At 44.2% G+C, this 26,849-nt stretch overlaps 1 protein-coding gene across 2 annotated transcripts in view; it reads right to left on the bottom strand.

Annotated features, from left to right (window-relative positions):
- Positions 1-26,849, bottom strand: part of LOC129854095 (diacylglycerol kinase zeta-like) — a 128,970-nt gene extending 102,121 nt beyond the window's left edge. The window contains exon 1 of one of the 2 annotated variants that reach the window (XM_055920745.1): positions 26,164-26,849. In XM_055920745.1, coding sequence (XP_055776720.1) covers positions 26,164-26,414 — 251 coding nt within the window. In that variant the 5' untranslated portion in view covers positions 26,415-26,849. Of the gene's footprint in view, positions 1-2,490; positions 3,644-26,163 lie in introns of those variants that run through there. The other variant, XM_055920746.1, reaches the window with a different exon arrangement.

Raw genomic sequence — 26,849 nt, 5'->3', positions numbered from 1 at the left:
AAAGCGGCAAACCATGTGTTGGGTATTGTAAAAGGTGAAAGGTTGTTAAAGGTCCTCTCTTGTGACCCGTAGAAGGCCCTAACCCAGGCAGCCAGGTTCTGACACATAACACAAACCTATAGCTGTCCACAGAAATGGTCCCAAATGAATGAATTACCTCAGATCAGTTCGATTACAGTAGACACATGAGCTACTGATGTTGCACTTCCTGTTGCTTCAGAAAGGACAAATAAATAATCGTGTTTGACACCATAGCACCTTGTTAGAAATCAAATGGGCCTTAGTGTCTGTCGACGTCAAGGAGAGATATCTCCTTGTGAGGAGAGGGAGAATTGGGGTGGGGGGGGGGGGGGGGGCTAAGAGGTCTGATCCAGGTAGCCCCCACCAGATAAAAATTCCACTGAGTTAGAGGCGGGAGACCCCCGACAAATGCTCTCTGTTTTGCGCCATCACAGCCGACGGGCAGCATGTGTTTACTCAGGGCCACAGAGATAAACACACTTAAACAACCGGAAAGCAAACAAACACAGCCCGAGCGAGAGAGAGAGAGAAACACAAAACGAGGACTAAAATGGAATTCCTACTCATTGTTGCGCTCAGCAATGGTGTCTCGCAAAGGTAGAGCACAAGAAAATGTTTTACAGCACTCTGATCAGGACGAAGGTCATTAGTGGTCAGAACATTGCTTTGCACGCTGCAAGCAAAGACGAGTACGACTGAATATGTCCATATTTGGTTATATCAACGCACTGAACTGGGCTCTTAAATTGAGTCTTGCTTTTGATTACCTCAATTAACTAGGATAGTATGTAAATCGCTCATTAGCTAATGTACCATAACGTCGGGAGTACTGCAGGTGCTCTCAGCAGCGGGGAGGCATGTCATGTGTCTCGTTTTAATGACATCACTGCCAGGCACATCTTGTGTCACTGCTGACTTCACTTCCGACACGGATCTGAAATCCGTCAGGACAGCCCGGCTGACATGACTTCTCAGCCCTCAAACCCTATCTCTACACAAAGGCTCATCTTAGATTAGCATCCACCAGCAACACATCATCAAGGACTCCTCTGTTCATTCGCAAACAAACAGTGATACGGTATCACGCTGGTCCCTTCTTGTTGTTTCTCATCACTTCATTTGCATCAAAGAAAATAGTGTGTGAACTAAGTATAAGAGCGCTAAGATGAACTCAGCGGTGACTCAGTTAGCGAGGACGGTGCTGTGGCAAGTGCCATTGTGACTGATTGATCTGAGTCACATCTCCCTCTGTAATCACCAGCCAACAGTCTGTGGACCCGGGTCTCAGCGGAACAACACACACATCTAAACTCCATCACACGGGTCTCAGCGCCCTGGCTCAGATTAGCCCAAACATCTCTGGAAATCCTTCATCTTTTCATCCTGCGTTTTGCGCTTTGAAAGGCTTTCAGGGAAGGCAGGAGGGAAACAGAGCAGCTAATTAGGTTTAAAAATAACCTCTCGGGGAGAGAGACATGTAACGTTCTCGTCCTGTTCTGCTCGGAGGGTGCAAGGCCTCGAAGTCTCACTGGCCCTGGCCACCTGTGGGTTAAGAGACGAACAGAGAATAGCCAGGTTTGCGCTATCTCCGCGCTATTAGGGAAACCAATTCGACAGAACAGCGGACAGCATACCGGAGCTAGATGTGCATGACAGAGTAGGGCGAATTCTGGGATTTGACGTTGGCGTTGTCTCTCGGTGTGTCATGACCATGGGGACACACTGACACCACTGTGTGACCGTTATGTTGCTATGATGAGAATGAGTCTTACGCCCTCTCAGAGAGCAGAGGAGATGATCAGAGTTTCCTAATCAAGATTCGACTCTCCCTCTGGCCATGGAAACACTCGCTCACTCTTACTAAATCAATCCTTGACTGTTAATCTCTGCGGTCTTTACCTCCTACATGTCCTCACTCCTTCGAAGCTAGTTCGGGCAAAGTGCATCCCATGCTGTAGCCTACCCAGGTAGTGTTTCGCCGACTAGCAATACTGCATATTGAAACACGAGTGCTTCAGTTGTGCCATGGTGTTACGTTGCAACACTCAGCGACAGGTTATGCAAGGGTTGGAAACAACAAACTAGTCTTTGATTCGTGTGTGGACCGTACATCAAGGTCAGACCAAAAGCAGACCAGGCTGTACTGTATAGACAGAGGCTCTGTTCTAAGGACATAGATCAATCCCCCATACAGTAACCACTACATACATACATACATACATACATACATACATACATGAGGAACGCAGATACCAGTACTACAGCTGCCTGAGAGGGACAACTGCATGGAAACTAACCCGCTCACACACAGCCCAGTCATTATTGGCATGTGCTGGAAACTCACACCTGTTGGTGCTGCTACTAAATAAGCATCCAGGTATCAAAATCGGCCAGCGAACATTTACAGGCTCCACAGCATTGTGATCACCGCACTTCAGTGGCTTAGTGAGACGTTGGTTTGTGTCTTACCTCCTGCCGAAAAGTTTGAGGCCAGTGAAGGGTTTGCTTTGCCTTCGGCCCGTGTCCGGGTGCTCCCCGTCAGGTAAGAGGGCGGAGGGCAGGTCTGAGTTGGAAGAGGAGGCGGAGGTGGTCGTGACGGCATTCTGTCCGTCCCACAGGGAGCCCGGGTTTGAGTCGGACCCATTCAGGCCAGGCCCTGCGCCCTGGTCACACTGTTGCTCCATGGCAGTCTCTCCGTCAGCCACTAACGCAGGTCCACTCCAGAGTAGGGGCTCAAAGTGCTCCAGCAGTCACAAAGTCCTCATGGCTGTAGCCACAGCAAAAATGGCAACAACAGTAATTCTCACGAGTAAATACCCATGTGAAAGAGTACACAGTCTACCGGAGCTCTACCGGGCTTACCTCAGTCGCTCCCACCTTCCTTAGACCAAACAAGATAACAGAGAAGAGAAAAGTCAGAGAGAGACGCTCAGGCTCCCAGGTCCTGATTAGCCTCCATGTGGAGTAAGCGTCCCATTCTGCCGGAGGGAGAGGTAATCCTTTGAGCTATGTCCTGTATTATTCTTTTTTCTCTCCCCTTCTCTTTCCCTCAAGTTCCAACAGCACACGTCCTGCTGCAGATTTCAATCCCGGAGTCCTTGATCCATTGGCTTGAAGCAGAGGTTGTTTCTTAAGATTTGTGGTTTCCTTCATTCCTTTTTTCCTCCCCTCTCCTCTGCTCCTTCTCTCACTTCACATCCCCCCCTCCTTTGAGAACCTCTGTCTCCCGTTTCCCTGATCCTCCGCTGTCCGTACTGCTCTCCCTGCTGCTCACGCTCAATTATGCACTCACACAGCTCCCTCTCTCAGGACTGCAACAGTCCAGGAAGTGTCAAATCCAGAAGAGGCACTCATAGGACCCCAAGATTAGGTGCCTATTCAGCTGCCTGCTTGTTTTTCCTGTCTTTCAGTGTGTAGCTTCTACTCTCCACTCACTGCTCTCTCTCTCCCCTCCGGTGTTTCATTAGAAATACATGAGAGACAGGGAGAAGGAGGGTGCGAAGAAGCAGAGCCCAGAACACTCCACCATAAGCCCTGTGTGGTGTGGGAGTACGACAAACTCCCTGTGCCTGCTTGACTAGTCAGTGTGGAAGTGTGAGTTTTGTGCTAGACACTTCCCACTGACACAGCCAGTCTCCTTGTTCTCGCTCAGTCGCCAAGCTGCTCCGCCTCACTCACAAAAATATCAGACAGACAGGCAGATGTGGAGAGAATCTAGATGGATGGGGCGCGTGTGTGTGTGTGTGTGTGTGTGTGTGTGTGTGTGTGTGTGTGTGTGTGTGTGTGTGTGTGTGTGTGTGTGTGTGTGTGTGTGTGTGTGTGTGTGATGTCTATGTTCCATTTGTTGATCCAGTCGATTGCTCACTTTTTCTATGTGGATAAGAGTTTCCAGCTTTGGCACCAAGCTCTGCAGCATGTTCAGTTGCCAGCCTACTCAAACATGACATAAAAGACGGATAGAAAGCCCACGCCATCCACTCGGTATGGCTTAAAAAACGCACACTATAGAGTGCAATGCGGAAACACTGCTGTTCCTTCATCCAGTCCCCCGAGTCAGCTGATAACGGTTATAGCACAAACTTTACTCTGTCTAATTAGAAAATGTCAACTGTGGCGTCTATGAAGTAACAGCCTCAGCTGGGGAGTCCTCCCCCCCCCCACCACATTTATTTTCTTATCTTTATCTCATCTGTGGTCAAAAAGTAACACAGACTCTCTCTCTCACACACACAAATAGTGATTTCCCGCCTCTATTACATGAGCACCAGATTGAGATAGCCAGAGGAAAGTGTCCACCCACCATCATGTATGGATATGAGTCACCAAAATTATCAGGCAAAGGAGACCCTGGGCTGACGCCATCAGAGGATCCCTGCAACAGGCTCCTCTGTGTCTGCTGGGCAGAAAATAGGATTTATTTGTCCTCAAATGGGAATATCTTTCAAATAAACCATGTAAAAATAGGGTTTATCATCAGACTCGCCGACTCTAGAAGGTGTACGTGCGGCTTCATACTTGGGGATCAAATCCACACCAAATGCCACGTCACAAACCAGTTAGCTCCTCGTCCTGCTCCCCTTTCTAATCAAGCGAATCAAATCACCAGGTTTTAGAGCGCCCTCTGCATCAATAATGCATCATGCCACGGGGAGGAAGAGAGATGGGAGCGTCACACAGACAGGGCTGGATACAGGGCTCCAGTTAGTCCACCAGACGACCTATTAGTCACAAAACAACAGTGAGGAAAGACACAAGATTCCTACAAGATCCTCAAGCAACTACCACGTTACTAAGCCAGACATAGGCTACCAAGCAAGAAAACGGTTGATGTTACCACTGCACATATATTACTACATGTGCAATTGAGAGTTTTTGTGTCAATGTGAGTCACGCCATCGAGAGCTGGAGAAGAGGAACCTCACCGATAAGCAGCAGGTCCAGGCTTAAGAGAGGCTCTGATCGTCCCCTCCCCGCTCTGCTGCCCCCCCCAGCACTGGTCACACCAGGCACAGTCTCAGCCTAACGGACCACACTGCAGTTAACAGGATCAATATGGGGTTCTGGAGTGCCTTGCTATCTGGGGCCACGTCACGCCCCGATTACATTATGGGGGTGGGCTGTTTCTGCGGAGAGACCTTTCATCCCCTGTGATTCAGCAAGTGTCCTCTGTCCGCTTTGCAATCTCTTTGTAACAAACATCATCGTAGGTCAATGTCACAGCAATATTTTATAGTTGGTCAATATTTTATGACAGTGCATTCGGGAAAGGATTCAGAGCGCTTGACTTTTTCCACGTCGTTACATTCCAGCCTTATTCTAAAACGGATTAAATGCATTTTTCCCCTCAATCTACACACAATATCCCATAATGACAAAGCGAAAAAAAGTTTTGAAATGTTTGCCAATTTATTAAAAATTAAAACAGAAATATATTATTTACGTAAGTATTCAGACCCTTTGCTGTGAGACTCGAAATTGAGCTCAGGTGCATCCTGTTTCCACTGATCATCCTTGAGATGTTTCTATAACTTGGAGTCCCACCCGCGGTAAATTCAATTGATTGGACATGAAGACCTGCTCCGGAGCATCACTGGGAAAATCGTATCAAACTACGAGACAGCAGTACTTTAGATTATAGAAGGATCTGTGATTGGGATCTCAGTAGATGTGGTTGGTTGGTCATTAGATTAGCTGACCAATGAGAGCATTAGTAATGCAGTGTTTTTATAGGCACTAAAAAGGAGGCTAACTCCGTCATGGCTCGTTGGCCAAAGACTAGGGGGAAATTAATAGGATTTTTGTAGGGTTTTTGGATTTAACGCAGAAGGTCTGTGGTTAACATAGGCTTAAGACATATTACACATTTTGTTCTAGGAGATCATCTCCATCAGCTAACGTCACACGTTTGTGAATATTTAAGCATTTAAGTAATCAAAACAAGCACATAAAGGCTTCATAATTCATAAAAAAAAGTCCTGTTAACTGACGTCTCATAACCCCAGAGCTTATTTTCGGTGTTCATCCCAAAACCCCATTCTTTACCCCATAGGAATGGCCAACGAACCAGAGGTAGAAAATGCTAACTCATTTCCGTTTTTTTTTTAGGACTACAAGCTGGCGAGATCTATTAGCGGTTGGGACTGGGAGAAGGGGCCAAACAGAGCTGCAATTCATGCAGAGGCTAGTATATCCCAGGGGGAGAGGGGGAGCATTGGAGGGGTAGTAGAGAGGTAGAGGTAGACTGGGACAGGACTCTACAGGTGAGGAGGAACAGCGGAATGTAGAGAAGCAGACAGATTATTGGGGAGCACCAGGACCTGTGGGGCTGAGGGAGAAGGCCTCATACTGAGCACTGAGCAGACAACCTTTACTGTGCAGATTGAATAAAATCCGTATTTCCCACTTGAAACAGTCATCAGGCCACCGCATGGCTACAACATTGTGGCCATACAGTAAATACAAGGGGTGCAGAGTCCACAGACAGCAAAGTGGCTGATCTGTCAACAAGTAAATAGATAAGCATGACGGGATTGGCAGGCCTCTATTTTAGGTCTACCTGAAAAATTCCACATTCCTGGGCAGCTTAGGGCACTAGAAGCAGCATTGCCCCTCTAGCTGTTATCACTTTCTACTAACTTGACAGGAAGGAAGTGATGTCACCAGCGGGGGAGTTGTACTCACTTTACGACTGAACCACGAACGGCAAGGTGCTTCCTGCTTTTCTTCCATTCGCTTTTGTTTTGGTCCCATTTCTTTCCATCAGAGGGGTATACTACAAAGCAGGATCAATTAGCTAACTTGCCTACATATTTGGAAATAACTTTTTATTTTTAAGAAATGGGCATGGTCTAATTGACTTAAACAACCAAAAATACATATCTATGTTGAGCTTGTTTTTTTTTGTAGTAGTTATTTCTGGCTGTTTATCGAAGTTAGTTGGCTAACTCATTAATCCTACTTTTTAGTATACCCCTCAGCTGTGTTACATGTGGGAGAAGCATCCAAACAGCAACACACAGCATGGTTTCAACTGTCAAAAGTAGAGGACCCGCAACAGCTCAAAGAGAATAGGAACTTCTATTCCTTCCAAGAAAGGAATAGTCACAGACAGAGAAAGCTTCACACTATAAGCCCACTGTAAAAAAATGTGGATTTCCTCTATATTGCCTCTAGTTAAGGAACACAATATTCGAGGTAGAAGGACATACAGTGAAAAGAACAGCAGTTATAACACGGATGATGGATGACTGCATGACTAAACAGAAACCCAGACAGTGAGACAGACAGATAAGCAGATGGAGATACAGTACAAAACAAGTAGAGGTTTAGGGCGCCACCACGTGGGGATGTGGTGCAACTGCGTTAATCCCCCCAGGGGTGAATCAATGACCCACACTCATGTACTAAGTAAATATCATGTGGATACATTGCAAGATGAGTGAAAAGCCTTAAGACAAAACGGGGATAATATACCCCCAAAAAAGTGTGAATGTTACGATATACATCTTTTTTTTAATAGAGAATTGTGCATCCGATTTAAATGAGCAGAAAGTCAGATGTTGCACATATCAGATGTGGCAGAAATGAGGACTATAAAATGCTAATTCTTCCAGAACAAGACAAATATCCAGACCTTGACTATTGCCCGCTGTCATACAAGCAGCATCATCCTAAAACAGCACAACTTCAGCATCTCATGACATTTAGTCTTCACCCGGTTCATCCCAGTCAAATTCGCTGGCCAACGGACAACTTTCTAGAACGTTATACAGCTCTGTTATATTTCATAAATGAATCCCGTACTGGTCGATGGCCAAGATCTTTATAAGTGGACACGCCAAAACTACATTTCTAAGTTCGACACAACACAGAAAATAAAAATGATCTCCAACACCCGTTCACAAGCCATCTTAGTGTTCAGCATCTATAACCCAAGTAAAGCTTTACGGAGTACACTCTTAGACAAACTAAACTGAAAGTCCCATGGAACAAATCAAACCAAGAATATAGAGAAATGTTTCCATAGTCTAGGTTTCACACCACGTTCTAGCCATTAGTGGTTCGTGACCAACATACCAAGAGAAGTAAAGAGCACACACCACTACCTGTGAGTGGGGGCAAGCGGAGGGGTTGGAGGGACGTCCCACTTCCCCCGGTGACCCCACATATCCAGTCCTTTGTCCCCTCTCTGGCTTCCTTTGTGGTGGCTCACTAAAGAGCAGTCGTCCTTGTCCTGTCTAGCATCCCTGTGTCAGCCTGTCAGTCCCACAACACAAACCTGGCAACGAGTTACAGAGCTCCAGTCCAACTGACAACTGTGCTGATGTCGGTCTGTCTCTCAGGACTATCTTATTTCTCTCCCCCCCCCCCCCATCCACTTCTGCCCACTTCCTGTTTCATGACTTCCTCATGGCTTGTGACATAAACCAGTGAGTGTGAGAGATTGAGAAAGAAAGAAAAAGAAAGAAAGAAAGAAAGAAAGAAAGAAAGAGAGAGAGAAAGACCGAGAGAGAGAGAGGGGAAGAAAGAAAAAGAGAGAATGTTAAAAACGAGTTAAAAATAAAAAATAAAGCTATTTTTAGACAGCTGGAGGAGATTCCCCCTACCCCCAATGTTCATCTTTGATAGTTGATGGGGAGGGCAATGAGAAACATTATACAGCATGTAGCAATAAAAAGTAATGCCTTGAATCCTACAGTACCTGTCATATCTACGGAGTTACAGTATGCCTAGACTACTGACCTCAGTGGTGTTCACGGATTGGACAGCATCGTAATTGTAAAAGCTAACGGGCAGACAACTTCACTTATTGCTTGGCACACGGATTACGACAATAAACAGTTGGAAGTGAGAGGACGGAGGGGAGAGATATCTCCATTTGTCTCCCAGCCTCCTTGATTTAGCTTGCATTCCTGGCTGATAGTGTAGCGCTGTGTGAGCAGAAAGACAAGGAGCAGAGCAGACCGGGCCTGCTGCACAACCTTACATGTGAAAAGGGATTGCTGTAGAAGACCGCGTGAATAAGAGTACGCGAGGGCGAGATGGACAGAGACAGACAAACAGAAAAGACAGAAACAGAAAGGAGGAAGTGTGAGTGACAGATACAGACAGAGAGGACATGCAGAATATAGAAAGAGAAAAAAAGCTAAGACTGACATCTGTCATGGTGACCATCTGGTCTCTTATCACTTCAGTCTGAAATTAGAGTTAAGGCATCGGGCTGTCCCTTCTCATCATATAGATCAGGCCTGAGCCAAATACGCCCACCAGACTAGATCCGTCCCGGGCAGCAGGTTAACAGTAGCCCGCGGTGGACATTCAGGTGAATGCCACTTAAGTCATCGATCCGTGGTTATGCGAGTAACATCCAATGTCCGCTAAAGCGGTTGAGACAAAAAGAGTAGTTTGCCTCTAGGTTTTGAACGATTGGGGGTATAGCTACACTGAACAAAAATGTAATAACGTAACATGCAACAATTTAAAAGATTACAGTTTATATAAGGAAATCAATCAATTGAAAAGAATTCGTTAGGCCCTAATCTTTGGATTTCACATGACTGGGAATACAGATATTCATCTGTTGGTCACAGATACCTTAAAAAAAGGTAGGGGCGTGGGTCAGAAAACAAGTCCGTATCTGGTGTGACCACAATTTGCCTCATGCAGCGCACCATCTCCTTCGCATAGAGTTGATCAGGCTGGTGATTGTGGCCTGTGGAATGTTGTCCCACTCCTCTTCAATGGCTGTGCGAAGTTGCTGGATACTGGCGGGACCTGGAACGCTGTCATACACGTCGATCCAGAGTATCCCAACATGGTCAATGGGTGATTTGTCTGGTGAGTATGCAGGCCAAGCAATAACTGGGACTTTTTCAGCTTACAGGAATTGTGTACAGATCCTTGCGACATGGGACCGTGTATTATCGTGCTGAAACATGAGGTGATGGCAGCGCTGGAATATGACAATGGGCCTCAGGATCTCATTACGGTATCCCTGTCCATTCAAATTGCCATAGATAAAATGCAATTGTGTTCGTTGTCCGTAGCTTATGCCTGCCCATACAATAACCCCACTGCCACCATGCGGCACTCTGTTCACAACGTTGACATCAGCAAACCACTCCCCACACGACGCCATTCACACTGTCTGCTATCTGCGCTGTACAGTTGAACCCGGGATTCATCTGTGAAGAACACCCTTCTTTAGCGTGACAGTGGCCATCGAAGGTGAGATTTTGCCCACTGAAGAAGTTGGTTACGACGCTGAACTGCAGTCAGGTCAAGATCCTGGTGAGGACAACGAGCACACAGCTTCCCAGAGACGGTTTCTGACAGTTCATCAGCTGTCTGGGTGGCTGGTCTCAGACGATCCCGCAGGTGAAGAAGCCGAATGTGGAGGTCTTGGGATGGCATGGTTACACGTGGTCTGTGGTTGTGAGGCTAGTTGAGAGGCTAGATGGACATACTGCCAAATTCTGTAAAACGAAATTGGTAGAGAAATGAACATTCAATTCTCTGGCAACAGCTCTGGTGTATATTCCTACCGTCAGCATGCCAATTGCACACTCCCTCAAAACATCTGTGGCATTGTAGAGTGGCCTTTTATTGTCCCCAGCACAAGGTGCACCTGTGTACTGATCATGCCGTTTAATCAGCTTCTTGAGATGCCACACCTGTCAGGTGGATCTTGGCAAAGTAGGAATGCTCATTAACAGGGATGTAAACAAAATGTGTGCAATTTTAGAGAAATAAGCTTTTTATGCGTATGGAACATTTCTGGGGTGTTATATTTAATGAGCTGAAATATTGGATCAACACTTTACATGTTGCGTTTATATATTATTGTTCAGTGTATATTAGAGATGGTCTGTCACATACTATTGTCAGCATGAAACACAGTAGCTCTTCGTAACGTGTAGTTGTCCATGGCATAGCAACTGACATAATCCCTTATTCTCTGAGCTTTCTATCATCAGACGGTACCATCAGAAAAATTTCATGGGGATGTGTTACGAAAGACCTTATGCTACTTCAACTGAAGTGTCAGAGCTGTTTAAGTGTGTGAAGCTCAGGGCTGCAGGATATTTATATGCCGGCTTCTTGAGAAACGCTGACTGAATTTTATAGGGGGTTAAAGTGAGGAACCATGAGATAGGTTAGCAGTCACATAGACCACAGAGAGATAGCTGCATTGAGCCAAGTGCCACTCAGACCCCACCTGCGAAAAGAAATACCAGTCTGAACTCTCTGACTCCCTCTCTGACTGTACGGTGCTGTGCATTCAAGCCCTACTGCCAGAGGGGTTTAGAAATGGATCGATTATTTGTTGTTGAGTCACTGACCTTAGAGTCACGTCAGGCTCTCGGTCTGTGAACTGACATTCTGCCATGTGCCACTTTTAGCAGTTTATCAAACCTTTCGAGACGAGACACAGTGTTCTGTTTTAGTTGAGTGGCTGTATGGTTCTGCTTTTAGTACAGTACAGCGCTAACTTCTCTTTGGGTTGATGCGGCAGTGCGTGGGAGGCAAAGTTCAAACTCACACCGCCACCAGGCTGATTTTAACACCAGCAAGGAATGCAGACATGTACATGGTGGTAGATATCACGTGTAATGAATCCCTTTGATGAAATGTATTACGGGTGAAAGAAAATCCACCAACATTGCGAAATTACTGAATTAATACATGCAGCACACACACACACACACGTGTAGATGATCAAAGATGAGAGTAGATGGCGTGGGAAGGTGGAGTGATGCCTGTCCTGCAGGATGGCTCTCCATTCTGTTTCTCTGTACAGTCTCTTTGGTTAGCTAGACATGATACACGCGCGTTGTGGCCTAGACTTTCATCTCTACTTGGCCAATTTCAGCCGACCAAATGGTTCTGCTCTCAGCCTCTTATGTTCTCCTGATGAAAGAGAATCACTCTCCCTCCCCTTTCTACCCCACTCCATGTCTACCTGTCTCTCCCTGTCCCTCTCTCTCATTATTGGCCCTGTGCATTTATACACAGACTCATTTAGTCAAAAAAAAAAAAAAAAAAGATAAGGCCTTGAAGTACTTAAAATCTACTCATTTTAAATGCACAGTGCATGTCTGGTTTAAAAGTACAGGTGACCATTGTCACTCAACAAATTAACACTTCAGGGCCACTTCAGGATATTTCATGTCTTTCAAACTATATCCACTAGAGGGGATTGTAATATCCTTTCCACCCATGGGCAAACAAGCTTCGGCAATGACAACGACCATAGGTGCTGGCAAGAAAGCCCAAACAGAACTGGGACCACGCTAAGATGTGACAAGGTGTGTGTGTGTGGGGGGGGGGGGGGGGCATCAATTTCATGATAGGATAAGACCCTACATGTGTCATCTTGTTTCCGAGAGGATCTTGAATAAAAATGTCCCATATTTTGTTGAATACGAAGGGCCATGCTGCCAATCAATGTTCCATATTAGAACACTCCGAGCTCTCTTGTACTATTCCAATCCAATCAGCAAGAACTAAACTACACTCTGCCATACCCGAATCTTTCAATAGGCCTAGCTCATTACATTCCAGTTGCAGCCAAGTTACCATGACCTGCTGAAGCAGAACAAGCAGCAGACTGGATCACCCACCTAGTGAGCAGAACAAATCTGATAATCAGACCCATCACCAAAAGGACCGGCAATTTCCAACATAGTTCATGGAAGAAAATAACACATGGCCCTAAAACATGGCTGTGTGTAGCCTCCATCATTTTGGCCTAACACACCTCTCCTATTAGAAAGTGTCTCTTTCTGTCACCTTTGAAGGACATTGACGAAAGCCGAAGCGTCAAGCTTTTAATAGTTGCTTCGATTTTTTTTAAAGTGTGTTTTTAAATGGTGAGCGAACGCTGCACCTTTTCCTTTTCAAGGATCTTCCTGTCAAACCCTCATCTCCATGGTCACGAATAAACCAATCCACTTTGTCTGAGGCAGACTTCCGTCTCTCAGATTGGCAATTGCTTTTACCTGTCAACCAGACTCGGTCTCATCAGGCGTCTCGGCGTCCTGGGGCGCTGCAAGCTGGGTCCTGATCGAAGGCCAGCGATCTGACCCAGCGGCACATTAACCTCCCACTGAGTCCAACACTTACTGTTATGTGACAACTTCTTCAGTGGCAGAGAGGACCAGAGAGACACAACACCTTACTGAACACCACCAGGTGCAAGTCTTCAATAAAGTGGTACATTACAAGTGGTGGGTAAGTATACTGTACGGCAGCTGAAAGAACATTACGCAGAATAAGTAACTGGGTGGGATGTGTAATGCATGAGGCGAGACCGCACTTTGGAGGGTGAAACTATAGCAGTAGAGAAATCTGCTGAGTCGGAGTTATACGGCGGAATATCCCTGAGACTTTCTAATGAGGAGCTGAACCACAGCTGCTTCCTACCTGGGCACATTACGTCAACGCTTCACATAGAAAGGACATTTTTCCTAGAATGGGTGTTCCGTGTGTGGGCACGCTTCAGCAGTTAGGCCTTTTCTCTCTCTCCACTCACCTATCCAAATGAGAGTTGTGCCGTCGAAACTGAAGCCCACTCAGCAGTGGGGTTTGAGAGTGTGCCCACGCTCTCTCTATCCTCATCCCTTTCTGGTCTCATTTCAGGCAGCACGGGATAGGGTGGTAATACAGTAGAACTGACATGTTCTTATACACAGTAGGCCAGCAGGTATCTTTAGGACAGGGGCATGAGACCATTCGGTGTGATATTAAAGTTTCCCCAAATGCTAGGGCGGTCTGACACGACAGGTACATCTCTATTATAAGAAACCTGGAAGAATGACTGATCGATCTGCCATGGTTCAGTGACGGCAGTGCAAACCAGATGGGCTCTCCTGTCACTCACTGATATTGTAGATTTAGTAATAATCAAATGTCATTTGTCAAATGCGCCGAATACAACAGGTGCAGACCTTACAGTGAAATGCTTACTTACAAGCTCTTAACACTTATTTTTCTTAACTGCATTGTTGGTTAAGTAAAAAAATAGATAAGTAAAAAGATAATAAAAAAATTATCAAAGAGGAGCAGTAAAAAAAACAATTGTGAGGCTATATACAGGGTAACCGTATATAGGTCAGTTAGGATCACCACTTTATTTTGAGAATGTGAAATGTCAGAATAACAGTAGAGAGAATGATTTATTTCAGCTTTAATGTCTTTCATCACATTCCCAGTGGGTCAGAAGTTTACATACACTCATTTAGTATTTGGTAGCATTGCTTTTAAATTGTTTAACTTGTGTCAAACTCACATCAACACCATTCACATTCTCAAAATAAAAGTGGTGATCCTAACTGACATAAGACAGGGAATTTTTACTAGGATTAAATGTCAGGAATTGTGAAAAACTTAGTTTAAATGTATTTGGCTAAGGTGTATGTAAACTTCCGACTTCAACTGTACATATTACCTCAATTACCTCAACTAACCGGTGCCCCCGCACATTGACTCGGGTAGCCTTCCACAAGCTTCCCACAATAAGTTGGGTGAATTTTGGCCCATTCCTCCTGACAGAGCTGGTGTAACTGAGTCAGGTTTGTAGGCATCCTTGCTCGCACATGCTTTTTCACTCTGCCCACAAATTTTCTATAGGATTGTGATGGCCACTCCAATATCCTGACTTTGTTGTCCTTAAGCCATTTTGCCACATCGGTCCTCCTTTTCTTGTAGTCCACAATCATCTCCTTTGTCTTTATCACGTTGAGAGAGAGGTTGTTGTCCTGGCACCACACGGCCAGGTCTCTGACCTCCTCCCTACCACTGTTGTGTCATCGGAAAACTTAATGACGGTGTTGGAGTCGTGCCTGGCCCTGCAGTACTGAGTGAACAGGGAGTACAGGAGGGGACTGAGCACACACCCCTGAGGGGCCCCCGTGTTGAGGATCAGCGTGACAGATGTGTTATTACCTACCCTTACCTCCTGGGGGCGGCCATTCAGAAAGTCCAGGATCCAGTTGCAGAGGGAGTCCCAGGATCCTTAGCTTAGTGATGAGCTTTGAGGGCGCTATGATCTTGAAGGCTGAGCTGTAGTCAATGAATAGCATTCTCACATAGGTGTTCCTTTTATCTAGGTGGGAAAGGGCAGTGTGGAGTGCAATAGAGATGGCATCATCTGTGGATCTGTTGGGGCGGTATGCAATTTGGAGTGGGTCTAGGGTTTCTGGGATAATGGTGTTGATGTGAGCCATGACCAGCCTTTCAAAGCACTTCATGGCTACAGATTTCTGTGCTACAGGTCTGTAGTCATTTAGGCAGGTTGCCTTAGTGTTCTTGGGCACAGGGACTATGGTGGTGTGCTTGAAACATGTTGGTATTACAGACTCGAACAGGGAGAGGTTGAAAATGTCAGTGAAGACACTTGCCAGTTGGTCAGCGCATGCTCAGAGTACACGTCCTGGTAAGCCGTCTGGCCCTGCGAACTTGTGAATGTTGACCTGTTTAAAGGTCTTACTCACATCGGCTACGAAGATCATGATCACACAGTCGTCCGGAACAGTTGATGCTCTCATGCATGTTTCAGTGTTACTTTCCTCGAAACGAGAATAGAAGTCATTTAGCTCATCTGGTAGGCTCATGTCACTGGGCAGCACTGTACTTCCCTTTGTGGTCTGTAAAAGTTTGCAAGCCCTGCCACATCCGATGAGCATTGGAGTCAGTGTAGTACGTGTCCTGTATTGACACTTTGCCTGTTTGACGGTTCGTCGGGGGGCATAGCAGGATTTCATATAAGCTTCCGGGTTACAGTCCCGCTCCTTGAAAGCGGCAGCTCTACCCTTTAGCTCAAGGCGAATGTTGCCTGTAATCCATGGCTTCTGGTTGGAGTATGTATGTACAGTCACTGTCGGGACGACATCATCGATGCACTTATTGATGAAGCCAGTGACTGATGTGGTGTACTCCTCAATGCCATCGGAAGAATGCCGGAAGATATTCCAGTCTGTGCTACAAAAACAGTCCTGTAGCTTAGCATCTGCTTCATCTGACCACTTTTTGACCACTAGGAACGCCGCCTCTGGATGAGCTTTTTCCTGTTTGTTTATGGCCATAGACAGCTCATTGAGTGTGGTCTTAGTGCCAGCATTGGTTTGTGGTGGTAAATAGACAGCTACAAAGAATATAGATAAACTATCTTGGTAAATAGTGTGATCTACAGCTTATCATGAGATACTCTACCTCAGGCGAGCAAAACCTAGAGACTTCCTTAAATCTCGTGCACCAGCTGTTTACAAATATACATAGACCGCCACCCCTTGTCTTACCAGAGGCTGCTGTTCTATCCTGCCGAAAAAGGGTAACAGCTGTATGTTATTTATGTCATCGTTCAGCCACTACTTGGTGAAACATAAGATATTACAGTTTTTAATGTCCCGTTGGTAGGAAATATACATGCTCGTAGTTCGTCTATTTTATTATCCAATGATTGTACGTTGGCTAATAGGACCAATGGTAAAGGCAGATGACACACTCGCCGTCGGATCCTTACAAGGCACCCAGACATACATCGCCGATATCTCTGTCTCTTTCTACTGCGAATGACGGGGATGAGGGCCTTGTCGGGTGTCTGGAGTGAGTCCAACTCGTTAAAGAAAAACAACAAATCTTCTTCCAGTACGGGGTGAGTAACTGCTGTCCTGATATGTAGAAGCTCTTTTCGGTCATAAGAGACGGTGGCAGAGACATTATGTACAAAATAAGTTACAAATAACTCAAAAAAACACAATTGGTTAGGGGACCGTAAAATGGCAGCCCTCTCCTCCGGTGCCATTATCATAGCTAGACCTATAGAATAACTGCTGCACTAGATGCGATGTACTGCACTGAATGCTGCTCGACTACATCTACATTCAGAGCAGAATTTCAGCCAGAGGTGGGCCAACAGTCAAAGGTCAATTATCAGTTGCCAGGTAACATCAATAACAACATTTAACATAATCCACATGATCAGAGAACACACTCTCTCCCTCTCTTCTGTCGATCACATTTTTCTTGTTCATTTGAATGTTGATTCCCCATGGAGAAGCCGTACACTTCCCCCACACATTATTTACATTACAAATAAACCGCGTTGAACATCACATCACCTTTTTGTTCAACAGTAAAGAGTTGGAGAGGGCAGCACTCCGAAAAACAAAATGCTCTCTTAGCAGCTATGGAAAGGTGCAGAGGCAGCGAGAAGGAAATGGAAGGCCACATGGGCAGACCAGTTTGTCTCAATTAACGAACGCCCACAACCATTATCTTCTGGTGATCCTTACATCACTCTGAAGCCCATTGGTAGTGCATACTTTGGTGGTCCATATACATTTAGTCTTCTAGTCTTCTCTTGCCTCGATATTTCTCAGTCTCAATTTCTCTTCCTGAGGAAGCTGAGCTGTAACTCAGCTGGAGTGGTACAGAGCGGTACTCCGCTCCCCAGGCATATCTCACTTTTAACACAGGAAATGAGAGGCCAGCCAGTGAGTCCAAATTGAGTTGCTCAGTCTCTTCCTCTGCTCGTCGTTATTTGCACCCTGTCAAATTCTCACCCAGACACACTTTCACCCTCTTCACATATGCTGCTGCCACTCTGTTTATTATCCATCCTGATTTCATAGTCACTTTTTACCCCTACGTACATATACATTTGACATAATTTACCTCTACCTCGTACCCCTGCACATTGACTTGGTACTGATACTGCTTGTATATAGCATCGTTATTGTTATATTATTATTTTACTATTTCCTTTCTAATTTAGCAACTTTCTTACTCTGCATTGTCGGCGAAAGGCTCGTACGTTAGCATTTCACAGTAAAGTCTGCACTTGTTGTATCCGGCGCACATATGACAGACACAATTTGATTCGATTGAATAGTGCATTGATTGCTTAGGTTGCGTCATGACAACCGGACATCCTTTCATTGTCAGCTGTCATTTCCTTTTCAATTGTAGTAATCCACTTTGAATTTTTTCTTATGTTAGTTTGTTTCTGTGTTTGTCTCTGTGTGTGTTTCTGTGTGTGTTCCTGTGTGTGCATGTGCACGTGGGGGTGCAGGTGTCTTTGTGTAGCCCATCATTCAATTCCTTGGTTAAGGTAACTATGTGTCCTCATAAGATGGGAGAGGAAACATAATTATCCAACAACTGTGGAGAGAGAAGAGTGTCCCTTCTCAGCTGTTGCAGAGATCTGCAGTATGTTCCTTTATTAGCTGGGTGGTCTGCCATACGTGACAACGGCTTCAAATGAAATCCCAAGTTGAAGAACAACGGAGGCACTCCGGAATTTTTATTTTATTTTTTTTACAGACAAAACGATGTCACCTCATTTCATCTTTGGCCCGGCAGGCTAACGCGTTTTCGGCAGTTATGCCTTCATCCGAGCAACCATTATGCATCTGATGAAGGCATAACTGCAGAAAGGGCAGGAGTCTACACCCGGCCAAAAATAAAAAGGTGAAATGAGGCGACGCCGTTCTGTCCGTTTTGTAAAAGCTTTTTGGAGTGCCGCCGTTTCCCAATGTTCTTGATTTCATTTGAAACGGCAGTATTTTATTTGCAAACTTGATAAATGGGAAGAGATATTCAAATAGAAGGGATATTGGATTCGCCAGATCCAGGTAGGATTGCTGAAGAAGAGGTAGATCTAAACAAATTGTGTGGAGAGTTCATTTTCACATAGCATTGCTCTCCTTGACTTCATATGTCAGCGAATTCAAAACAAAAACATACAAAATTAACCGCCCGACATTTTAAATCACACATAATAAAGCATTATTTAAAATATCATTGATGAGGTAAAGTCTGGGAGCGGCTGGCCTGAATACTCTCACATACCAACCTATCTAGTCCACAGCAAACAAAGCTCTGGCCTGAGTTGAGTCATTCATGATGAGGTTGAGAGTTGCATACCAGCTGCTCCACAATGTTCTCTAAGAACTTTTGTTTCCACAGAGTAGTGTTTCCCAACCCTGGACAAGCAAACCTGATTCCACTTGTCAACTAATCATCAAGCACTCAATGAGTTGAATGAGGTATTTGTCAAGAGCTACAACTAAACTGTGTACTGTTGGGGGTGCTCGAGAACCAGGGTTGGGAAACACTGCCACAGAGCAGGTATTGATTTTGAGCTTGAACAGACAATGGCCTGTTACTTAAATATTATTACAGTATTAACTGGTCCTTTATGGCTGCAGACACTTCCTGGAAAACCAGATTACTTGACTGTGAGAAATAATAAATGACTCCCACAGACAGCCTTTGTAGAATCAGACAATTCAGAGCCCTGGCAGAATAAAATAGGCCACCGGAACCTTTCAAGCTTGTGTATTGAGTTGTGAGAGAGTCATGGTCAGAGAACAACAACATGTGGTGGTCAGAGATATGTGACATACGTACCTCTGTCTATCCCACACCTATTTTTCTGACACAGTTCATTTGTTGTTTAAATAGAAATGTACCATGTTAGTAATGGTGTGCAGCATAATAATCACAAGTACTTTGCTAAATCTAGACCTGCATTGCTTGCTGTTTGGGGTTTTAGGCTGGGTTTCTGTACAGCACTTTGAGATATCAGCTGATGAAACAAGGGCTTTCTAAATAGATTTGAATGCGGGTAATTACAAATAACTCTCTGTAGAGGAGGGTTTACGATCAGCATCCATTAGTGCCAGTGGTCGATGGGGAGTCCAGGCGAGACAGTTTGTTCCCTTCATTAGAGAGGCTGTAGCCCTGCATCTCCCTCAATCAAACCACAAACAACCTTATCCAGAGAGTGTCAGTAGAGCCATAAGGACCTACCTTATAGGCGTACGACTCAGAGACAGAGGACCTAAAATTAGCCTTGTCTGTTTGTTCAGTGTCAATACAGCCTTTTAAATTAGATTTTGTGTCAACACTGAGTGTCCCAAACTCAAGTGACGGGATGACAATTTCCTTAATCTTTATAACATGCAAAGACTCAGGAAAGGAGTACAAAGGGTATTATCCGTTTTTCTGAGAGGCCTGGTGGCTTTAATGTCATTATGCATTTCAATAGGACGTGTGGTGCACATCGTCGTGCAGGCTTTACAGAAGGAGGCACAGCTGGTGATGGCTCATTTCATTGAGGATGGATCTGGTCCGGTATTGGACGCGTATTATCTACGTAGGTCAACACTGTCTCCACAGAATACAATATACCATAGGTCTCTGCAATTAAACAATCCCCTCGGTTTTCATCACTGAATCATCTGCAGGGCCGGTTGCACCAGTTGGGTGTAAAAAATGTGGTCTTAAATGTTAGGTCGTGCGTAGCTACGGGCACTAGCGGTTCTGGGGGGTGGGGGGGGGCAGTGTGACAATTTTTTGCTATCGTTCTTTTTTTTTTTTACATCCGTTATTAGACAGTGGCAACGATGATGATTATGAACATGGTTTTTTGCCTGCTAATGCCTGCAATGCAGTGAAGAAAACGATATGACAACAATTAAGTCTAATGTAACTGGCCCATCTAACAGTACAACTGGCCCCAGCTTGGCCTCCCCCCAGTTGAAATGGTCTAGAACCGCCACTGGCTACGGTATGAGAATGTATATCTGTTGTACCAACCAAAAATAAGATTAGTCGATTTAAGACCGGCGTAAGCATTGCACGTTCACGAGATTTGATGTTTCATTATTATGGTTGCTAGGCAGTGCCCGTTACTAGGCTGTTACCTTCCTCGTGGCAGATCTAAAAACTTTGCGTTGCCACATCACTTGGCAAAATCCACCGCTATGATCCACGTTTTCTTAACCACAACTGGATGGATCTATCAATAATTATTGTGGGAATGAATATCACAGAATTATGAAAATAAAGTAGACTAATGCCATTGCAGACAAGTATCATATTGCTGCTTATTGAAACTCCCAAAGTCATCCAACCGTTTTAAAAACTTTAAAGCAATATCCGTGTGTTGTCAACTATCATTTCAGCACCGTTATGACTGGCACAGCGTTATCGCTCTGCTTTGAGACAAGGGTGGGGACATCTTGATCAATCAATCAATGTCCGATTTTTGCTTTGACAGAATTTCCATTTGGATATTTGGTTACAATTAGGCTGGGAAAACGTTAGCCAAATTGAGGTGAGTGGTCATGATGATAATCTTTCGATTAGTTTGCTCGTCAAGCAGTGTTATCAGAACATTTTGCTAGCATGTTATGTAGCCTAGCATAAAAAGTGGAATATTTTGCTCATCTCGTTTAGTAGCCCAGGCTATATCAGTCAATGAATGCGTTTTTTTTTTCACTGAATCTCCTTTGGGATATTTGGTTATTTGATCTCTGGCTGGGCAAATAAGTGGGAGGTGGCAGCTCATCGATTAGTTTGTTAATATCTAATTAGACACGTTTAGCACGCTATAATGTAGCATGAGTCAAGTGTATTATTTTGCTATTGACTCATGCATAGGCCACTCGAAAAGCCTGCGGAGGTTGTGATATATGAACACGAAACTCACATCCTTTTGAAAATATAGATTGCTATTACTGTCTGTGCATATCATGAAAGAAGACAATCACAGGCGTGGCTCATAGAACAGCTGGTGCAACAGGTATAATGTTTTGGTACGGCATGAAGCACATTTTGGAACAGGCTTGATGTGTTGGTGATCTGAACTAAAGCACAGGATAAGCTCAACCTTATCCTGAACATCAGAAACAACATTCTGCGATGAAATGGAATTAAAAATCTCTACCTTAATCTGTTGCTCCCATTTCTCCTAAAAAAAAATCCGTAAAGTTTATTTGTATATATAATAAGAGATCACCAAAGCTCTCCTCCATCAGACAATTTACACTGCTCAAAAAAATAAAGGGAATACTTAAAGAACACAATGTAACTCCAAGTCAATCACACTTCTGTGAAATCAAACTGTCCACTTAGGAAGCAACACTGATTGACAATAAATTTCACATGCCGTTGTGCAAATGGAATAGACAAAAGGTGGAAATTATAGGCAATTAGTAAGACACCCCCAAAAAAGGAATGGTTCTGCAGGTGGTGACCACACACCACTTCTCAGTTCCTATGCTTCCTGGCTGATGTTTTGGTAACTTTTGAATGCTGGCGGTGCTCTCACTCTAGTGGAAGCATGAGACGGAGTCTACAACCACCACCACCTGCAGAACCATTCCTTTTTTGGGGGTGTCTTACTAATTGCCTATAATTTCCACCTTTTGTCTATTCCATTTGCACAACGGCATGTGAAATTTATTGTCAATCAGTGTTGCTTCCTAAGTGGACAGTTTGATTTCACAGAAGTGTGATTGACTTGGAGTTACATTGTGTTGTTTAAGTGTTCCCTTTATTTTTTTGAGCAGTGTAGTATGCCACAGGTTCCCTCTATTTAGTATCAAATTGAAGGGATGAATTTGTAACCTCTGTCATCCTTTACCCTTACTTACACTGCATGGCACCATTTATTTACCAGGTTAATCCCATTGAGATGAAATAGGTTTCTTTCCATTTGTCTGGGAAACTAGGACTAATTCATCCTAGTATAAAGATTGTGAGAAAACTTGGGACTTCAAATTTGCTGCCATTTGTGGATGTGTTCATTTTGTAACTTTTTGATTTCCCACAGTTTTAATCTGCTGGATAGAAGAGCATAAACTTGTCTGAGTCTGTGAGTCTGCTTCAAATAACAACCTATAACAATTCAGCATTCAGACAGCGGAATGCCTGGCGGTCCAAATGATCAGGACTGTTACTATAAAATCAGGGGTTAGAACTGAGATTATTTTCCAATCGTTTCGTTCTGAACAGAACCATAATTTTTTGTTGTTGCTCCATTCTACTGTTCCGACCAGCAAAATAAAGTTCTGAATCGGTTCGAACCCCCAAAAAAGTAATGGTTTATATCATTCCTTTCTAAATCACTGAAATATATATATATATATATTGACATTTGGCTCGACATGAAATTACTTCACCATGCCATGGAGCGGCCAAGCTATACAGTTGATTACATGCATTGGACAAACAAGTGTAGGGTGCGAGATACGACTGAAATTTTGCGGGTGGGAGAGAGCAAGAGAGGGTGGAGGAGGAGGCTTGAAGCACTGGGCATCTTGTTATGACATGCATTATATGAATTAGGCCCACAGAATTATACCTACGCAGGAGCGGCTTCTATGAAGGAACTTTTAATGTCTTTGAACATCCGAGAGTTGGCTTACGTTGGACCAGAGCTAGCTAGCTAACAAGCTTATGTGTGCAGAGCAGCACTAGAATTAAAATAACACACGTCTTATCTTTTTGTAGTTAATAAATCTAACGTGAAATGTGATAACTAGAGTATCCTTAACTAGCAGTAAAAAAAGTGAATCCATTCTTCTCTAAAAAAATCTCTCTAATTTCTGAATCCCACTTGTAACATCAGTAAGCTACAGTAGCCTATACTTCGGAGGGGGATGGGCAGGTTTATAGCCTACACACGCACTGGCAAAGATTTTCAGCTGGCAGGCAGACACTAGAATGTTTCCGAGTGACAGAGTGAGGACTATGCATAGGCGCTTTGTTGTGTTTTTTTGTGGGACTGGGGAAAAATTGCCAGGAACATAAAATAGCGTTATTAATCAAAAACAAAACAAAAAAAGGTAGTTATCATCACTATGCAATTATACAACAGCTTTGGTGAATACTCGATTCTGATAGGCGGATGAGGGGGGGCACATCATTTTTTAGAATGGATGCACATAACATTTCACAATAACTTATCTCCTTAACTGTCATCATTGTCCCCCTGCTGCAGGTGCTGTTTGGTCTTTAATAACATCTGAATCACACATGAGCTCACTACCCCAGGCCTTGTTGTTTGAGTCACTATATTGACGCTCTTAGTCACAGACACCGAGGAAAGAGATGGGTAATCTGTGTTTATGTAGCCAGACTGACATGGCCTCAGCCTCACTCACTGCCAGGCCAGTCTTAACCATCCAGCATCATCAGGCCTCTATGGACCAGCCAGTCAGCCAGTGGATGCAGCCAGCCCAGGGCTCTGCTCACTAAGCCCCTTTTATAGGTGCCTCTTATTTACAATGCAAAAAACCACTCCTGATCCCTTACTGCTGCTGCAGCTGCTGCTTCTCCTTCCGTTACATAAGAGCCACGAACACATCACAGCATCCGCTGGCAGTGACAGACTCTCAATAACCAACACCCAGGGACCAGAGTCACATCATTCTACACAGCCTGCACAGAAAAAGAGTCCATCGAAACCTTACATAAAACGAAAAAGATGGAATGTGAGTCAGTCAGGGGCACAGACAATTGTGCCATCCTCTACAATCAAGCTACAAATACTTGGGATTGTGGGGAAGAAGAAAAATACACTAACGGTCTCATTGCGCACCAAATATTTTGTATGAAGTGGTCTACTGGATGTTATACAATGACAGATTATATGCTGTATATCAGTCAAAACCATCCTGTATGCCAAATCCTGTACTGTAGCCAAATCCTATTTTTTCTATGTTTAGCTTTGGTGAACTAACACTCTCACATTACTCCCCTCCCCTTCTAGAACTGACTTTTCTGATTGCTACTTTGAGGGAAAATGTACTTACTGTGATATGTGGTTGTCCCACCTAGCTATTTTAAGATGAATGCGCCAAGTATAAGTCGCTCTGGAAAAGAGTGTATGCCAAATGCCTAACATGTAAAAATGTAACAGAGTGTGGTAGTAATGTCTGTGTGAATGTTTAATAAAAACGTGTCCAAGGGTCATGTGTAAGGGGTCATGGTCAAAGGTCATTCTGTGAATCACTGCCTCATATTGCTTGCTCTGTCATGTCATTCACTTGCACAGCAGACTGAGTTGCAACAAACAGGGTCAGGAAACAGTCAATAGGCCTGTGGGCAGCCAGCCAAATTTACAACACTATAATCCAGCTGAAACAGCCCAGATTCTAATAAGCAGCAAGACGTGCAGTCCTAAAACCCTAGTCTGAGATTATGAAGGATGGCGTATTTAAATCCAAAAACTCAGCAATTAATGGGGTGAGGTCTATGTTATGACTGAGGAGGACACAGAAGTATGTTTTCTTGATATCCCCATTCATGACATGAATGAGCATGTATTTACTATACACCATAGGACATCAGCAGGTGCTTTTAGTAATAATGATACCCATCAGTGTGGATAATGGACATTATGATGGCCTTGCTGACAGATGTATCTGACTCTCTGAGGTCATTAAAGATCCCATGGCACTTATCGTAAGAGTAGGGGTGTTAACCCCGGTGTCCTGGCTAAATTCCCAATCTGGCCCTCAAACCATCATGGTCACCTAATAATCCCCAGTTTACAATTGGCTCATTCATCCCCCTCCTCTCCCCTGTAACTATTCCCCAGGTCGTTGCTGCAAATGAGAACGTGTTCTCAGTCAACTTACCTGGTAAAATAACGGTAAAAAAAAAAAAAAAAATGTGATATTGCTTTTGCTATATGATGCTATAGTGGATTATGTAGCCTAATGATAACTTTAATGTAGGCCTATCTAGTAGATGAAGAACCATATTAAAATGGAGTGTCAGCTCACATGAACACATGTTGTCTTGCCTACAAATAGGCTACAGTAGCTGCCACACTAAGATAGTGATGGCTGCAGGGTGGGTATAATTTGTGGAACTTTCCAACAGGAATCTGTTCCAAAAACTTCGTAAATGACAAGGTTGTCAACAAACAACGCATACAAAGTTGTATAGCGGCAGAATGAGATACCAGGTAGGGAGAGGGCTATTTAATTCCGTTTTTCATCCACCACGTTTATTCCCTGAAAATGTCTGTCCTCACTCTGGTAGCCTATGGACAACTATCAAGAACAAGTTACGTGGTGAGTTGATGCCTATTCGTCAGCTAGTTGAATTGATCATGCTACTTTGTATGCGTTGTTTGTTGGCAACCTTGTACTTTTGTGACAGATTCCTGTTGGAACGTTCCACAAATTATACCCACCCATGGCTGCAGGTGATGTTTATTTTCACAAGTTGCAATTGAGAAAACTTCAGACATCTGGTAGCCAGTTGAAGTAGTTATATGAAATATCGTGCGGGTTTGGGATAGGAAGTGAGGATAAATTCAAAATGTACTAACGTTACCTGTATGATACCTGCTTCCCAATAGTGAGGAAGCAGGTATCCGCTGTCAATGCCCCCGCACCTTCCAACCGCGTTGACACTTTTTCTGGACAATCTCCCGTCTTGAAGACTGGACAAGGTGATACCATTTCGGGCAGGAAAACGTCCTCCTCCTCAGCCAATTCTTCTAAGATTGGTGGCACCAGTATCGCCGTGGGTGAATCCGTAGAGCTATGGACTATACGGTCCCCGGTATCCGGTGCCTCAGCCATCGACACCGTGCTGTGTAGCAACTGTGGAGCGCGGCAACCTAAAACAAAAAAGCTTGTTTCCAACACTGGAAGTCCAAAGCAAAACTATGACTCGTCTTGTAATGTGACAAATATGCTTACATATACTGACTTTGTTAGGCAGAATATACCTAGTTGTAGTCGCCTGTATTCACGCGAAGCAGGAAAACCTATAGGTTTACAGGGTCGTTACCACAGCCACAAAATCATAAACTCCGCCTATTTTTTTCCTCTTCTTCTTAAACCTAACCTTAACCACACTTCTAAGCGTATGCTTAACCCTACGTTTAAATAAAGAACAAAAAGCTACTTTTTGTTATATCATAAATTTTTACAATATAGCCAATTATGACTTTGCGGTTATGATAACTAGTAGAACCCGGTTTTACTGCTGTGCCGCTCTTTCATGTCTCTGAT

The sequence above is a fragment of the Salvelinus fontinalis genome, chromosome 4 (genome assembly GCF_029448725.1).
Source record: "Salvelinus fontinalis isolate EN_2023a chromosome 4, ASM2944872v1, whole genome shotgun sequence".
Taxonomy (NCBI): Eukaryota; Metazoa; Chordata; class Actinopteri; order Salmoniformes; family Salmonidae; genus Salvelinus; species Salvelinus fontinalis.
Note: the sequence above shows the minus strand (reverse complement) of the source record. Positions and strands in the feature narration are given on the sequence as shown.